General features: G+C 31.1%; 1 protein-coding gene across 1 annotated transcript in view; it reads right to left on the bottom strand.

Moving 5' to 3' along the window:
• CSMD3 (CUB and Sushi multiple domains 3) overlaps positions 1 to 19317 on the bottom strand; it is a gene marked incomplete at both ends in the record, with an annotated part of 827299 nt that overhangs the window by 214976 nt on the left and 593006 nt on the right. Inside the window, 5 exons of the mRNA XM_084229760.1 lie at positions 418 to 620; positions 2529 to 2655; positions 6626 to 6817; positions 11449 to 11605; positions 17720 to 17889. Of these exons, the coding sequence (XP_084085886.1) occupies positions 418 to 620; positions 2529 to 2655; positions 6626 to 6817; positions 11449 to 11605; positions 17720 to 17889 (849 nt within the window). The remainder of the gene's footprint in view (positions 1 to 417; positions 621 to 2528; positions 2656 to 6625; positions 6818 to 11448; positions 11606 to 17719; positions 17890 to 19317) is intronic.

Raw genomic sequence — 19317 nt, 5'->3', positions numbered from 1 at the left:
GAACTTCAAATAAAAAGAATGGAAATAAGAAAATGTCATTAAAAACTTAAACTTATAGGGCTTCCCCTGATGGCGCAGCGGTTGAGTGCTGAGCTGCGAAGCTGCCCACAGCCTCTGCAGCGCCGGTTCCCCAGCCGTTGGGCGAGGGTCCCACATGGCATGCAGACCTCTCCTGCTACCCGCTGCTTCCCTCAGCAGTACACTTCATCAGTCTGCCTGTTCTGTTCCCAGCTCTGGCTATGGTGAATTCTCTCACCCTCCCACACTTCTGACTGTACCCAGTGCTTGTATAAATAATAAAATCTTATAAAAAATAAAAGTGAAAAAAAAAACTAAAACATATTCTTTAGCAGTAAAGTTAACAAAACTATTTAATGGCACTCCTATTTTCACTGAATAAGTAAAATAATAACTCACTTGAAAACTGAATCGCAAATCCAGATTTGCTGATATAAAAATCTGTGTCAAATTGGATGGTCACTATGTTCAGAGTGCTATGAATTCCTTCAGGAATAAGAGATCCACTAATTTCCTTTAAGAGCATTTCATTTTCTGGTGGGCCATCCCAAACTCGGAGGATATCATGTGATGCTTCCGTATCAAAAGCAAGAAACTGTAGGCTGTGGAAGAACCATATATCTTTTTTGATTATTTTAAACCTAGATTTGTTTTAAATAAAGAATTAACACAAATATTCACCTTTATTTTTGTTAACTAGTCCTTTCATTCTGTCAGACAAATATGAATTATGTAAACCACATATAAGCTTTAGTGATTTTTACTTTAATATTGCAATTTATTTCTTTGCACCTCCAAAAACAGAAATGTCATGTATGGATTATTTTCAGTGTTCATGAATTCAGTGTTCATGAATTAACGGTGGCAGCAACAGGTAACAGGTGACACAAGGAATCTCTTAAGTGCCAAGAACTGTGCACAAAATGTATCACATTTGTTTTCCTGTTTAATTGTTATGATGACCCAGCGAAGCAGGAAAAATTTTTATCTCAATTTCACAAATGTGGCAAATGAAGCTTAAATAGGAAAAAAGAAATAAAATTTCCCTAAGAGTCATGAATTGAAGTCTGACTGCAGAGTATATATTTTTATCACTGTTTCAATATTTTGGTCATCTTATCAGAATCTAAAAAGATTTATTCCAAGAATGCAAGAATGGTTCACATTCAAAAACCAATCAATACACTTCATTACAATGACAGATATAAGAAGAAAAAAATCACACATGAACATCTCAAGATATATAGAAAAAGTATGTTTAACTTTAAAATCCACTCATAATATTAATAACATCCAGCTATCTGAAAAGTAAAAAGAAATTTTCTTAATGTGAAAAATGCTTTTTCCATTCAAATGTACAAATACAAAACTGTTACGTGATAAATCTATTCTGCTTTATGTTTAATCTAGACAAATTTAGTAGTAGCATCTGATACTTTTTGGGGCTTAATGACAAAAATCCAACTATATAAGCATGCTAAATTTTAGATAGGTAGATATTTAGATGCCAGATAGATAGATAGATAGATAGATGATAGTTTGATTCATATTCATGCTTGATATCTGAATTGTCACAGCTTTAGACTTGGGTTGCAAATTTAATAGCAAATACTGTTCCCTAACTTTTAAAATTCTATAAGTGTGTTGAATTTAATATTTTAAAGTTTTTTTAATTTTAAATACTTAAATAAAACTGAATAATCTATGTTTCAGTAATCTATTTTGAGTTCTAGTGTAATCTATTTTGAGTTTTGCAAATTTTCTTGCTAAGGCAAAAATGTAGCATACCACATATAACACAGAGTACACCTTTCAGCTTTTTATTTGAAGAACAATACTTGTTTTCTACAACCTCCTTCACCAACAGGAGCCTGCCTGCAATTTCATTTACATAAAGGAGCAATTCTTAAGTTAGAAATCATTGTTCTGTGAACAGCAACGGACTTAGTCACGCATATGTCAAGGAAGATTTGTTCGTTTTGAATGCATTCCCACTCATAAACTAATAGCTAAAGTAGGGCTGAGAGTAAGCCACTGCCTTGGGGAATTGATTGGAGTTGATTTAGGAGGTTATGGTTCTTGTCATCAACTAAGAGGCAACAACATAAAGAATTGTGAGTCCTCTACCTAAAATCAGGAGGAAGGCTTGTGAGACTGAACTTATGGCAGTAACCCAAATAACTTCATATTCCTATCAAAATGGTGGATTCAGCATTTTGAGTTATCAAGAATTGAAAGAATAAAGTCCAAAAGAAGCAAGAAAAACTCTCAAACTTAGTGACCTTTTATAACTATGGAAAGCTTCCCTCTATACAAGCTACGGCTGTGGCTATAAATCTATACTCCGTGCTTGTGAACATTTCTTTCACTATTTTAAATAGTTGAAGACCAATTTTTCCCTTGCCAAGGTTAAATATATTGAAAAATCTTGATAGTGATTGATATTGCATGTAGGGGTTGGTCAGGAAATTCAGATACCCCAGTAATTTGAGAAAATGAAATTCATTTACCTGACAATGTTCCCTGGATCGACTTCAATCATCCACAGACAACGGAGATTATTGTCATATGGAAAAGGATAACCAGGAGATAAGATTCTTCCTGATGATTCACCTTTAAAACGACCTCCACATTCAGCTAATGAAAAAAAAAAAAAAAGTTAAAGTCACAATTCAATTCCAATCTTTACAAAATAATCTACAAATTTATTGAGTATATAGTTTGTATCCTTAAGGGGAGCTTGATTTCACCCCTTCCTGAAAGCATGTGATTGTATATTCTTTTAAATTAGATTATTAATTGAAGCAAGCATATATTATACAATAAAACCAGAATGTCTCAATTAGATCACATAAAAGATAATAAAATAAACCAAATTAGGGCACACAATCAAAAACGCTAAGTTTAGGATTTCAAACATTTTGAGATGTGTTGTTAAATAATGACAATTTAAAAAGGGAAAACAGATGGTAAATTGCTCACTGCTAGTTGGTTGTAGGCTGAATAATTCATCATCTTGCTCCCCCACCTCTGAGAAAAACTAATCTTTACTGCAGTCCCTCAAGCCTTCTAAATTTCATTGTCCTTTTATTCCCCTTTAAATCACACTAACTCTTTCCCTTTTTGCTTCCCAAAAGTTAAAGTGACATTTTTATTGGATTTCTTACTTTGGTTATATCTAGTTTGATTTTGATTTAATGTGGTCTCTAATTTTTGTAAAATTTATTAGACTAAAAATGTAAGTTTGCCATACATTAAAATTAAAACCTCAGCTGTTGGGGGGTCTCCCTCTCCATTTTGACACTATATATTTAAAGGCTGGGAATATCTTTACTGCAGTTGCAGATAATCTTGAAAGTTCTCATTTTCTAGAGTAGAACAAAGCCAAGTATTTTAGTTAATATATCGTTTATATCTCTAAAGCCTAAAAACAAGGAAAGTGTGTAACACATTATACATTCAAAAATTCTCCAGATTATTCTCCTGCCAAAAAAATACACTGAAACAAAAACATTCTGGTTTTTATTTAAATATTTGAAGATACTCCTACATTTATTTTCTTGTTCTCTGCACTGTTTCTATCTTATTCAAATTCAATGACTTAATAAGTTTCTTGGATCTTTTTGATTTGCTTTGTTTTTAACATTTGGAGAACACCTAAAAACCAAATATAATGGTTCAAATATGTAGACTCTATCACATAGAAAGAGGGTCTAGCACATGAATTTCTTTCAAGGATTTCCGATATATTTGACTACACTGTGCTTGTTAGTTTTATGTGTCAACATGGTGAGGCTACAGTGTTGTTGTTGGGTTTTTGCTTTTTTTTTTTTTTTAAATCCAACTGTACTCTAGGTGTTGCCATAATGTCATAAACAAAAATATTGTTTTTTTTAAAGATTTATTTTATTTATGCATACAAGAGCTGGGGTACAGGCCAGAGGTATGGGGGGTAAGAGGATTCACCAGAGACAGAGTGGGGAACAGAACAGGAGGACTGACTGAAATCCACTGCTGAGAGGAGCAGCGGGCGAGTCAGGAGAGGTCTGCTGAGCCATGTGGGTAGTTTCCTGGCCGGGGATCGAACTCGTCCTTTGTGGCTTCGTATAGCTTCATGGGTTGTGTCTTAAACCTTGCGCCACCAGGGAGGCCCTTTTATCTTGACTTTATACATAACTTTTTTCTCAGTATTTATTTGCTACATATATTTCTTGGCTATATGCATTCATATGAGCCAGTATGATATACTGTAGCACTGAAGTTCATATTCTGACAAAAGTGTTAATGTTTGTAACATAAGAATGAAAAAACATATGAAGAAGGTATACATTAAATCCCTTCAGCTATGGTGTTTCAACAATTAATTTTTGTATAAACATCAGAAACATGATTACGTGGAAATAACCCACATAACTTGAGAAAAAAATTCTTGTTTGAGAGATGGAAAATAAAGCTAAAACAGATATTTAAGGTTGGTGAGCACAGAAAACTATGATCTTAGGCTAGGTGATAAAATTATTAATAGTTGCCAGTAGAAAATATCACCTAAAGTGGAATTATTCTTCTGTTATCATAGAAATCATGTTAGCACACAAAGTGTGTTCAACTGTTTTCAGCTGAGATTTCTAATCAACCAAGATTTAAAAAAAGAAAAGTTTACTGTTTTCATGAACTCTTGAGCAGTAGCACTGATTTGACTTGGGATTTTTGTAAATATAAAGTGTATTGATTCATTGCAAACATAATTAAATCTTCTGATCCCAGACCAAATATACTTCCATTTGTATAAAAGCTTTCCAAAAAATTGAAGAATGTCTTCAGTTTGGTTCAACACATGAGGAAATACATGTTTTTTTTTTTCTTTAATGTATTTGTTCTGTGATTTTAATTTTAAGGACAGCATGGCATATCATATTTACAAGTTTATAGTTTTATGTTATTACAGTCCTTAATGATTTTCTGAATATATTTTATATTCCCATCAAAGAATATAACCTTAAGGGGAATTAATCAGTGCTACATATTTCTCATTACCAATGCCAGTGGGCAGAGTTTTGGTCATATTCCAGAATCCCAAGCTTTGCTCATTTCAGTAGATAATTATATTAGATATTATCCTCGTAGTCTATCCAATCTCAGATGACATCTGAAAATAAAGAACTATGACTACATTTTGACTAAAAACATGTTTGCTTTCTGGGTTAATCAATGTTTTATATCAATAGTGATTTCAGTACATAAAAACACTGTGCAATTAATTGCCAGACCACTAATGTGTAGGATTTTATTATTTCTATTTGTATTCTAACAAGTTTTTTAGCATTTCCTATGCTGACCATATAAATCAACAAAGTGAAATTTGGCTCAAAAGGTTCAGGTCTCCAAACTCATTAAACTGTATACATTTGATATGTACAGACTTTGGATACCAATTACACCTTAATAAAACAGTTTTAGAAAAAGGTTTAGGTCAATTTTATCCATATGGGTCTCCGAATTTTTTTCTGCCTCCATAAATACCATTAAGACATAAGAATGACTAAAGAATAAGTGCATATTTGCTTCCTACTGAGTAGTTAATGTTTTGTTAAAATGTTTTCTTTTGTTGCCCTAGTTTTTTTTTTTTTTTTTTTGTGGGATCCTCACCAGTGACTGGGGAACTAACTAAGCAGCGCTGCAGAGGCTGCGGGCAGCCTTGCAGCCCAGTGCTCAACTGCTGCACCACCAGGGGACGCCCTGTTGCCCTAGTATTTCAACAAAGCACCTTTTTGATTTTTGGAGCAGAATACAAAAAGTCAAAGGTCTTTGTCAATACTACATCTTCTTTCCCACACATACCCAGTCATTCATTCATTTATCTATACAATGATACTAATAAGATAGTCTATGTCTCCATCTACTCAAAGAAGACAGAAAATGATCATTCTGTGAATTCATGGGGGCAATATATCTAATGCCTTGAGTCAATCCTGCTTATTTTTATTGAAATTGGTTAATTATGTAATACTCTATACATATAAAAAAGCATGCAAACTTAGATATTTCCAAATAGGTATAGGTATATAAAGAAATACTTAGAAGTTATTGAAAAATAGTCTACTGTTTTTTAGAGTACTTTGCTACAAGGCTAGACAATAATTCCCTACATGAAAACAAATCTGGTAAACATAATTCAATAAATTGTATGATTAAGAGACATAACATTTTTAGTAGTGAGGTAATTTTTATATTAAGATAACAAAGTGACTATTCAAATCCTAGTACTTTGCTACAAGGCTAGACAATAATTCCCTACATAAAAACAAATCTGGTAAACATAATTCAATAAATTGTATGATTAAGAGACATAACATTTTTAGTAGTGAGGTAATTTTTATATTAAGATAACAAAGTGACTATTCAAATCCTAGTATACAAAAAATTGATTCATTGATAAGATTATAAAAGTACCCTTTCAGTTTCCATTGATTTCCTTCTGACACATTTGAATTACACATTCATTAACTTTTTGATTTAAGGTCTCAGTTGTGTGTGATACAATCAGTATATTTTTATTTTTTTATTTTTCTGCAGATATAATTCAAGAAAATCTGAAGGAGAATCCTACCAATACAGGAAGGCAGAGGATAGTCCCATGCTCTTCTCTCCCCTGTCATGCACTTGAGAAGGCTACTTCCGTGAAGAGTATAACCTGGATTGCAACCATAAATGATGGTGCTACCAGCAAAGTGACCTTGGTCACTAATCTTGTATCCAAATTGTGGAATACCAGGATCCTCACAATGTGAAAGTTCAAAACCTGTAAGAAGAAGATAACTTTATTAAAAGCAAAATTTAGCAGGTGGCAGAAGGAAAGGGCACAGTGGAACATGTTAGAAGATTGCCGGGGCATGATGGAGGGCAGGCTATGAAAGGATACACATATAGAAGTGTGAAACTAATCCCTGGAGCAAATACAAACATGAAAATCTACCTCAAAAATATAATTTGGGGATAGAAACATATACATTATTATTGTTCATTATTTTCAGTATGATTACATACTTTTTCTTATATTATTCTTACCATACTTAAGTTTGATAAGATACAACAGCCACAGAAAATATTTTGTACTGACAACTTAGAATTTGCTCTATTTTTCAAATTTATCAATGCTACCCCATTGTCTATATGACTATATTATAGCTTGTTATAGTACTAAGCTTCTTGCCTGCTTCAAGTTATTACAGCTATATATTCTTACAATATCATTAATAGTATCATATTATCAAAATTTAAAATTCAGACGAAATATCTAAGTGTCCAAGAAGCAAATGTGTCCACTGCAAAGATAACTTTAGACTGCCTTGGCTTTATAATAATAGAAGAAATTTAAATCATCTCATATTTCAAGTATACACTCCTCAAGAGGTAATATAACACAGTAATTAGCTTGAAGAACTTCAAATTTTATAAAACTGTCTTCTCTATAAATATATAGCTCTCAAAATTCTCTCAGGAAAAAAAGTACCTAAAAAATTAGTACATGTTATCTTTCCAGAGTGCAGAAAACTATTTTTGTGTTTCTGCATGGTTAGGAATTTCTGTTTGACTTTTGCTGGAGACTTAGGATACTGAACTAAGAATAATACTTAAGAAGTTAATTTATAATTGTAAGAATAATGAGAGAACTCAAGTGATGTGCCTAACTTTAGAGAATATTGTGTTTACATTTCAAAGGAGAATAAAGTAAAGGATGTTATAGACACCCCTAGACTTTAAAAACTGGAGACAGAAGAAGCAAACATTTACATTATAAAGAATGTAAATCTGGTCCTTGAAGCAATACATTTACATTATAAAGATCAGAATAAGAACCCAGCATCCTGCCTATTTATCTCCAAGGAAAACTGATTTTTGCTTTCAGTTCAAAGAGGAAGTCAATACTTTTTTCTTCTTTCCTAGTTATTGGCCACTGGAATATTTTTCTGTTATTACATTAATTATTAAATATTACATTAAATATTAAATATTTTTCCGTTTTATCATGCTATTACAAGAATATGGACTGGGTCAAAGAAGACCTGACAAAATTATCAGTATAGTTATTATTAATATAACTTTTCTTATCACATTATCTGAAAACAATTAATATGTCTAGGCCATAAATTCAGAATTCAGCATGAATTTAAGAAAGAAGAATATTAAAAACCTAACAGTCACAGAAATTCACTGCTAAGATACTAAAAGAACCAAAAAAAAAAAAAATACTCCATAATTTAAATGAAACATGACACTGGTAATGAAAATCTAAACTCATTAGCTATGGCATTCTTCTGTCTCTAACATTTTACAAAGTATATACATGTAAGATGAAATGATATAATGGATGCACCAAAGATAATCAGATTCAAAATTATGTTGGTTACAGGTTCTGAGACTAGAAGGCTGTAAAGAATATTCTAGTTTCATGAGTGAGGGAACTCTGTGATTTCAGAACAAATAATATTGGAATAAAAGAAAATTAACAATCATATGATAACTAAAAACAATTAGTTGCATCTCTTTTATAGGCCTAGATCCTAAGTTAAACTAGATTTGAGGTAGAGGCAAACAAGCACATATTAGTTCACTGTTGTCAAGTCACTAATTTGCATCAACTCCCTAGAGTATCAAAACATATGTAAAATGACCAGAACATGTACAACTTAAAATACTGCATTTATAGTTTAATTTCTGTATATTGAATGAGCATAGTAGGTCTTAGTGTATTCAGCCCTTCCAAATATCTTCCAGGGTATGTTATTACTTACTGTATTAAACCATAGGATTACTGTGTATATTCAATTTATTTACTATAATTTGTTTTCTTTGTTTTCCTATAAACTAGAATTATTTCCACAAAAACCACCCAGCACAAATTCTGGCACAAAACAGATATTCAGTAACATACATGAATGAATGAGAATTCTTAGAGGCAATTATCTCTAGAAAACAAGTGAAAAAGAAACTAAAGCAATGCTGATGAGAAACCTAAATTTATGAAACAATTGAAAAACTATCTTCAGGAATTTTCTGTGGATTAACTTATAACTGCCCCATTTGGGTGGAAATATGCTAAGGTAAGACAGAGCCATGCAAGAGGTTAGAAGTTAATAAAATAAATTGTAACATATACAATGAGATATAAAGGATGCATGGTCAAGTAAGTGAGTCTTTCAAACACAGTAGTAGAAACATCAGAAGTAGTGATATTAAAATTTCAGGACACAATACTTTGCATGAATTTGCATATTTAATAGTACATTAAATTGTCCCTGCTTACAAATTACAAGTTTCCATTCCTTCTGCCAGCCATAATGTTCAACTTATCATTTGAGATTCAATCACTTTTGAATTTTACCATATCGCATTTATCAAAATAAAAAGGGAAAACAAGCTCTCTTTTCAAAATAAAAATGGAAAGCAAGCTCTCTTTTCAAAGTTTATTAGCAAATTCATCCTTCCTTAATTTGAATGTTCTGTAAATGTGGCTGGCAATTGCTGATGATGAGGTAAAATGGAGATGTTCTTTGTAAATTAAGATAATTTATAATATTTTGCATTGTAGATTAAAATGCATATGGACAATAGTATATAAGGTACAGAGCACAACATAATTTAGTCCAATTTGGTGAGATTATTGTTGCTTATTCATAAATATTCAGAACTATGTAATCTTTATGGAAACATTCAGCTGCCAGTCTTTTCACTGAAAAGCTCAACTACTTGAAACTGACAATTAAAGATGGGCGTGTACGGAAAAATCACAGATACCAGAAATATTCACCATCCTTGTGATATTTGATATTCTGATGAAATGAAAATTTTAGAGCACAGCATGAACTTAAAATTCCCATTACCTACATCTTTTTAACTTGCTAAATAACTTAAATTGATATCTATGCTGTTTCCTGCTACTATCTACTATTATAAACAAGTTGCAGTTCATTTTGTGTTCTTCGCCATAATCCTTCTTATCTTCCTCTACTGAGAGTTAGTAATTTATTCAGAATTAGAATATTATTCTCACACACATTTTATATGTTTACTATATGTCTATATGACTATGAACAATATACTTCATAAGCTTTTATACATTTATAAATTACACAATTATTAAAATTCTTCCAAGGGATTATGTATTGCCCCACATTGTGTTTTCACATTTATGTATATATACACACATTTTACTCATATTAATTACTCTTCTATCCCATTGGAGGCATTCATCAACATTAATTTATATATTCTCTAGTTGGTGAGTATTTACATTGTTTCTGATTATTCATTGTTACAAAGATCTTACTTCTATGATTGCTTTTACTATGTGCAAATATTACTATAAGGGTTGGACTATGTAGAAATCTAAAGTAAATTCTATCCCCAAGAGTCAATCAAATGCTGCTAATCTACTATTTAATTTCTGCCTTCACCCACAGAAAAGATAAAGAGTTGCATCTCTTATCTCAACATAATTTCTATTCAATTTGTTGATGAACAGTCACTGTGCATTCACACAGGGTATGTATATCTAGTCACAAAAACAGTAACAATTAAAAACATGGTAGGAGGCTTCAAAATATGTGACATCTGAAAACTCACTTTTTGAATCTAAGTAAGCATTTTTTGATGCTTAAACTAGGAGAAATGCAAAATGATGCAGTATGAAGAGAGACAATTATATAAACATTGAACCATGCCTTGAAAAAAAATTTCAGCAGCCTTGTTGGAAAACTGAGAAAGAGGAAGAGAGCAGATTGAAAATGTTTTTCCTTTTGAGCAGATCATAAAATTATATATGAGCAATAATCTTGAATGTCATTATTTATAGTTTATAACACAGCAATATCTGTAAACAATTTACATGAACTTCCATTTGTCTTTGAAATACTTCAGAGAAATCACATTGTACACAATAGCTCTCATGATTTAAAAATATGTATTTAGCATTAAATTTACTAATTTGTTTGTTAATGTTAATAATGTAATATTTCTAGCACAGATAGAAAATGTTTTGTAATACACCAGGAACAAGAATAATCTCACAGTATTATGCACCAGGATATTTTAATATAATGAGTCACTGTACTCCCTTGTCTTCTACTTATATCATTCAGAAAGAATATTTTCATAAACAATAATTTGATTCAAATTCCCCTTAGGTTTCCATATAAATATCTTTGATACTGTAACCTTCATTTGACTTCTTGAGAAAATAAAGGTAATTACATGTTTTGTTTTGTTTTTTTCCCAAAGTGTAAAATGGCAAAAGTAATTTATGAAGTTCTTGTTAGGGTCAAATAAAATTATAAATTGTAAAACAATGATCATATGTTGGATATCACTTTACCTTGTGTTTTGCAATTATGTAATAAATATTCAGTACCAATATTTTTTCCAAATACTTACTGGTATAGACAAGTTGGAAACCTTCATCTGTCCCTTCAGAATCAGAGTTAAATTCTAGCCAGAGGTGATTTGAGGTACTACTCAACGTCAGTCCTCTCATAGATGCACCAGTAAAAGCACCTAGCAGATGGGTTGTTTTATCTTTTCCATCGTAAATCTGCAAAATATATTTAAAATTATAATGTAAAGGTGATATAGTAACCAATTTACATATGCATTTATATCTATGAAGAAGAGAATATTATCATACTGATCTTAAATCTGGTCACTACATGTTTCCCAAAGACAATTACATGTATTATTTTCTACAAATATCAGGTTATAATAATTAGAGTCCATATGGATAATTTTAAAATTCCAGGCTCAGTCAACTATGATACTTGAATTCATGCTCTACAACTTTTGCTTTTATATAAGTGATGGTATTATTTTTAATGACAATTTAAAATTGATAATACCCATAACATTGGTTTCTAACGTTGGCTGGTTGTTTTTTCAGCAACTTGCTTAAAGGTAGTAAACACTGCATTTTTAATAACATTATTTATATAAATCATACTTGCTTCTTTTGCAAATTTCTATTATGTATCCGTGTCTGTTAACTTATTTCAAGTTCAAAATTTTAAAAAAATGTATTTTTAAAATGTATTAATTTAGAGGAGTACTAAATGCTTTTAGAGACAAATTTAACAAGACAAAAAACACAAAACCAAACTGGCAAACACCCAGAAACCCCCATATCATTCTCATTCTTCTGAAAGTATAATTTTGTCAATGCATTGCAGCTAATTTTTCACATCAATAGACATAAATTCTTTCTTTCGAGAGCTGTGTAACATTTCCATACAATGACACGACCACAGTTTGTATTATTATCCCTATTTAATGAACTCAAGTATTTTGCCACTATAAGTAATGTTTTAATAAACAACATTTACATACAACCACATAAAGGTGGAAAGTAAACTATACAATCGGTGTAACTGTGAAAATAGAAATTAGTTATTGAGTATGTTTTTAATTTTTAAAAATGTATCTTCCAGTGTTTTTTTCCCTCAAATTTTCAGTGGTTAAAAAAAAAAAAATCAATACACAAATTAGGAGAAACAATTAATAAACAAATATAAATCATTCTTCTGTATAATGTTATAAATGTAACAAAATAATTCAACATGTATTTAGTGCCATGAACTGTGGTTCATGCTGAGAATAAAATTTAGAAAACATAGAGCTCATTCTTAACCTGAAAGAACTAAGAAAAATTAATCTAATATCTGTCACAAGAGATATATATTTATAGTGTCTCTTTTTAAACTAGGATCATATGTTTTCTTTTTCAAAAGAAATTATAAGAAATATTTTAAGTAATAATTTATAAAAGATTCATCTTCCACCTAACTTCGGCTCTAATTCAGCACGAATACTCACTAACTATAGTTCATTTAACAATATAAAATCAAAATGATAATTATCAAAGTAAAGAGAAACATGATCATTCAATCATACATTTTGGAGTGTGTATAAAATTTTTAAAACAAAATGTGAGCAAGTATAATAAGGAAAGTTTTAAAAAGAGGTTTATATTAATGATATCAAGTCAATGCTGTTTAACTTGTAAATAAGACATTTCAAATATATTCAAATATATATGGAAGCATAAAAGCAATAAGAAAGGACAAAGCAGTCCAAGACAAATAACTTTTTAAGTAGGCATGAAAATCAACTCAAAATGTATAAAAGACTTGGATGTAAACCTGAAACCATGAAATTCATAGCTAAAATATAGGCAAAACACTTTGTGACATGAGCTTTAGTGATATGTTTATGAATTTGTCTGCACTAGCAAAGAGGAAAAAAGAGAATAAATACAATTGGGGACTACATCAAACTACAAAGCTTCTGCACAGTGAAATAAACCATAACTAAACTGGAAAAGTCACCCTATTAAATAAGAGAAAATATTTGCAATTTTTATATCAGACAAGGGACTGATATCAGAGATCAGCAAAGAACTGGTACAACCAAAGAGAACGAAAACAAATAACCCAATCAAACAATGTTCAGAAGAGCTAAATAGGCACGTTTCCAAATACGGCATACAGATGGCCAAGAAGTACATGGAAAAAATATTTATCATCACTGACCATTAGTGAAATGCAAATCAAAATTACAATAAACTACCCCCTCACTCCTGTGACAATGGCCCATATAAAAACACAAGACAGTGCAGGCGAAGAAGTGGAGAAGGAACCTTGTTACACTGTTGGCAGGAATGAAGACTGGTCAACAACAGCATGGAGGTTCCTCAAATGATTAAAAATGGATCTTACATACAACCCAGGAATGCCACTCCTACAGATGCACCCAGAGAATACCATTTAGTGTATACTTTGTATAAGAAATAAGTCTTTAAATTATGCCATGCTGACTGTGGTAAAAACTAAAAGCATTGCCTTCAATCATCCCTGTTGCATTCTTTTATCTCAACATATGCTTGGTCATTTTCTGAAAATGAAAACAAACATAGTAACAACATAAACAGAAATCGTATTTCTGATTGGCATTCAGTTTTTGTCCTACCATGCTGACAATGGGAACTATTCATTGTTGATTGCTTAGAACCTACATATAATAAAACAACTTCTACAGATGTTCATTGAAAAAAAAATGACTACATTTTATATTTTGGCTGAACATTTGGGAAACTAAATATTCTCACCCACTGAAATGAATAGAACTAAATAATTCCCAAACCTGCAGGTCATCAGAAAATCTGGAGAGCTTTATAAAATCCACAGTCCCAGGTGCTAACTAACTGAAACAATCTTTCCAGATTTATTGAATCAGAAAATCTGGTAGTGGTTCCTGGAATAAACTACCTAGAAGAGTTATGTGATCATGTATAATTGATATAAACTATACTTGTATGGTTAGAAATAACGAAAGTAGTTTATGTAAGAAAGGGGGAGAGAGAGACAGAGTGGGTGAATAGGTAAGGAGTGTTAGTCTGGATGGTGAGATCTCAAAGAGGAAACTTTTGTGTGCGTGCATATGTGCGTTTGTATAAAGTTTAGATAAACACTACTCTTTTTAAAAATTATTGCTGTTTTTGTTTTTGCTATAATCCAATAAAGCATAATATAATAAATTAAATCAGAAAATAAATAAACCTTCTTCTGAACTTTACAATTATATACAGATTACTAGAGAATGATATTTCAAATAACTAGCCAATCACTACATAAAGAGAAGCAGGTCAAGAGGTAGTAGTTTCCATAATGGGCTATTTTGTTCACTTATTTCTACTTATTTTATATTCTGATTAGAAGAAGAGAAGTAACTATTAGGATTAATATTGGAAAATGCCAGGAAGGGGGGTGGGCTATGATGAACTAGTCTGCAACTAGGCAACTGGATTCCACCTTGAGATGACTTTGGATTTGACAATTTTTGAGAATTAATCATTTGTCCTTTGAAAAATGCATCTGTCTGCTTGTACATGTCTAACTGTGCCAGTGTCATAGTTATCTTTGAATTAATAGTTGTCCACAGGATTAATGGGAAGTATAAGATAAGTCAGAAGTATTTTATACCTTGCACTGGTGGAGAAATCATGAAGACAAAGTTGTAGTATAAAAGCCCATCTCATTATCACCTTACACCAATAAGAATGGCACATATCAAAAAAACAAGCAACAACAGATGTTGGCGAGGATGTGGTGAAAAAGGAACTCTCCTACATTGCTGGTGGGCATGCAAGCTGGTCCAACCACTATAGAAAGCTGTCTGGAGTTTCCTCAGTCTACTAAAAATGGAGTTACCATATGTCCTGGCAATTCCACTACTAAGGATCTACCCAAAGGACACAAAAACAGTGATTCAAAAGAACACCTGTACTCCTATGTTTATTGCAGCACTATTTACAATAGGTAAAACCTGGAAACAACCCAAATGTCCAAAAATAGATGACTGGATCAAGAAGATGTGACATATATACACAATGGAATATTATTCAGCAATCAAAAAAGATAGCATGCCATTCACAGCAACATGGATGAAACTAGAAGGAATGATGCTCAGTGAAATAAGCCAGAAGGAAAAAGAAAAATATTGGATGGTTTCACGTGTAGCAGGAATATAGGGGAACCAAATAAGACATCAGTGTAAAAAATAGTAACAGTACAAAATACAAACAAAGCAAAAATGGGCAATTATAAATCAGAGACCTACTGCAGGGGAGAAAGAGGGAGAGGGATCAGAGGGAGGGAAGGAGGAGCACAGGGGACTAAGGTGATGGTGCACGGGTGCATTGGTGAAGGAAACTCTATAGGGACTACACCTGAGGGGGTGGGGTAAGCAAATATTGTTAAAAAATGAACAATGATGTAAAAAAAAATAATATGAAAGAAAGAAAGAAAGAAAGAAAGAAAGAAAGAAAGAAAGAAAGAAAGAAAGAAAGAAAGAAAGAAAGAAAGAAAGAAAGAAAGAAAGAAAAGCCCATCTCGTATTGTCTCTATAGAATGGCTTGCTGAAGTTATTTTACAGCAGTTACTTTGGAAGGAATTTCAAGCAAGACTTTTAGTAGGGAGATAATTGAATTGGTGTGTTTTTATTGTAATATTTAGTATGCAATCTTTTCAACTTTGGGAAATATATCTTTATTCCAGGAGAGTTACAAAAACTCTTAAAACTTGCTGGCAATATAAATGTCTGTCCTTTCACTCATGAAAAAACTCCTTAATGGGTGGTAAACTGAGTTTTTCTCTCTTCCTATGTCTCTTGTTATTAGACACGCTCATGCTGTCACTCGTTATTGTCACTCTTCCTGGAGATAATTCTCCAAATAAGTAAGTCAGAAAGCACTTTGAGGACTGTATTAAAGCTACTCTATATTTAAATGGCATCACCTGCTATCCCAAACAAATAAGTATCATTCACTATGAAAAAGTAATGGATGAATTTCTAGTATCACAGAAAGAGGAGAAAAATATTTTAGAAAAGATGATGGCATACATGGACAAGCTTATCCTGACTTTTATAAACACATGTTTATTATTGTGAGATACAGATTAGTGACAAGGCTTATATTTCTAATTTCTACCCAATAGTTTACTGAAAAAAATAAGCATTGCCTCTATTCTGTGTCCAAGCATCCTATTAATATCAATGTTGATGCTAATTTAGCAAATTCAATAAATCTTAACAGGAAAATCCAAATAATTAACTTGAATTGGAGGATTTATAAAGTGAATTTTTGTTACTTGTTGTGAAAAAGTGCAAGAAACAGAAATGATTCTTAATTAGTGCTAAGGTTGTATACATAGAGGTGTACCGCAGAAGATTTTTCCCATGCCTGTCACTGTCACGCAAACGTACAACAAGTATTGGATGTGTTTAAGAACCATTAATTATCATCAAAATGATATTCTCTTTAACAGAAAAAAAACTAACAGCAGTCTTAAAATAACTTTAAACAAGACTGCTCCACTTCTGCCAAAAATGGGATATTTTTTCCAAGATTTGTGCAAATAGATATATGATGAATATCTTATTTGATTTAAGTGTACTAAAGGAAATGTTGAAAATGAGGGAAAATGGTTTATAATCACTTTTAAAATATTTAAATGTAACATTATAGAGCATTAATTTTTATTTTGAAAATGAATATAACTATGTTTACAAAACACTTTATTTGCAAATATGAATCACCGAGTATGGAAATATTTATTTGCCTAAAATCATATCTTTCAAAATGTTCAAATATTTCATTATCTCAGTTTTAAATTAAATTAAATGAATTTTACAGTAAATGTTTGTTGTTGACACTTTTCTTAAATAATTTATAAATATTCAGTAATTTTTTACAATTCATGAAATATGAGTTTTTGGTAGTCATAAATACAAAGAATTATCCATGTATCAACAGAGATTGGTAAGTTACTTAACAGACATAAAAGTAAAGGCAAATTGTAACTGTAACTCCTAAAGAAATGACCATGTAAGTGTTAATTATATTTTGTATGTAATATTTATTGATTATAAGATACCTGGCATGAAAATATTTTAGCATAACTGAAGCATTCTAATTTATGTATCATAAAATTTAAAAAAAAATATTTATAAACACACATTGTAAACAAACCATTCTATCCTAATGAAAAAATAATAGGATAATGAGAAATAATGTGTAATGAGAAATACACATATATGTATTTATGAATTAATGTCTACTAAAAATTATCAGAATACAATTTTCTCCAAGTTCACCTACCTTAAGAACATCTCCTTGTGCTAAATGAAATGTTCTGGCTGAAATATTGATTCCCTTTCCTGCTTGAACCTGAATACTATAAATGCATTCATGGTTGTTTTCATAGTTGAGTGGATAATTTGGAGAAAGCAAAATTCCTTCATTATTTGTTGCAGATGCACCACATTCAGCTGCAGGTAAAACAGAATATTGAAGCATAGTTAAATAGAAAGCATTTTCAATTTCAAGTAATATAATGTATGAAAGTGTAAATGCACTATATTTTAACTACAGCCTAACAGGAAAATAATGTACAAAATGGCTATGTGTTGTAGATGATTCATTCCCTCTCAAATAATATATGGGAAGAAGGAACGTCTGTCTGTGTAGAGGACACTTATGCATAAATAGAAATATAAAATAGTTTGACTATTTCCTCCACCCCAGAAAAAAACGACAGCATGGAAAAGGATGAGAGCAAAAGATTATCAGGAGATATTTTGAGTTTGCAGATCTCTGGTTTAGCTATTACTTTCAATTTTATAATCTAATTATTTTAAATTATGTTAAATGATTAAATAATTTTATTTTGGGAAGATTCAAATTCACTCCCATCTATTTTCACTTTATTTTTTAATTTGACTCTTTTCCCTCCCAATACTAAATAGTCCCCTGATTCAAGAGCATTAGTTAAAAAAAAAAAAAAGGTAATAAATACTATACTGCCTTTGAAAAATGATATACAGGTACAACCCACTAATCAATAACAATGGCAAATTGGGGCATGTTTTGTAATTCTATCCCTGCTCTCATTTAAAAGATAGAATGGGTCCAGACAGCCTCACAATCAGTATATGGTACTGCTTAATCTACAGGATACATTTTGAAAAATTTGAGTATATATCTAACCACTCAGAGTGAATTGAAAATTTCTCACTTTTTGTAAAATTATTTTTTACTTCCAAAAACTTGCAAAAATCAAACAAGCCCTTATACCTTCCAAACATATTGTCCTATGCCTCAAAAATTCAATAAACTCAGTTTCTAATTTATCTAGTATCTTGCTACATATTACCATTCCATAGGCCAGGAATAATGCATTTTTAAAGTTTTTACAAAATTGAAAAATAAAGCAAGTCATATGTTCCAGAAGTAAGATATTTTAAAAAATAACGATTCACAGAAAATTATGCAACATATACAAGATGAAGGATAATGAATAGCTTTATCTATTAAATGTGAAACATTAAGAAAAATAAGGCAAAATAAAAAAGCTCAACAAGGGAAAGAAAATAAACAGGATGGAGCAGTCTGTGTAATATCAACGTAATGTAACATAACATTAAAAACTAATGATGTGATATTAATAATCAATCACATGAAGTATCAATGGCATTCCTCCATCTTCCAAAAAAAAAAAAACACAGACTCCCAACATTTATTTAAATTATATTTATGTAATCTTACTTAAATATATTCAAATATAATAGTAGATATGTCCCTATGTTTTAAACCTGTATACAGTTATAATATCAACACAAGCTTACAAATATAGCAATAAAATGACAAAAACAACAGAATTTAGGATAGCAACATGCATTTAACATGGCCTAAGATTT

The sequence above is a fragment of the Talpa europaea genome, assembly GCF_964194135.1.
Source record: "Talpa europaea genome assembly, chromosome: 3".
Taxonomy (NCBI): domain Eukaryota; kingdom Metazoa; phylum Chordata; class Mammalia; order Eulipotyphla; family Talpidae; genus Talpa; species Talpa europaea.
This window is presented reverse-complemented; position numbering and strand designations above follow the sequence as displayed.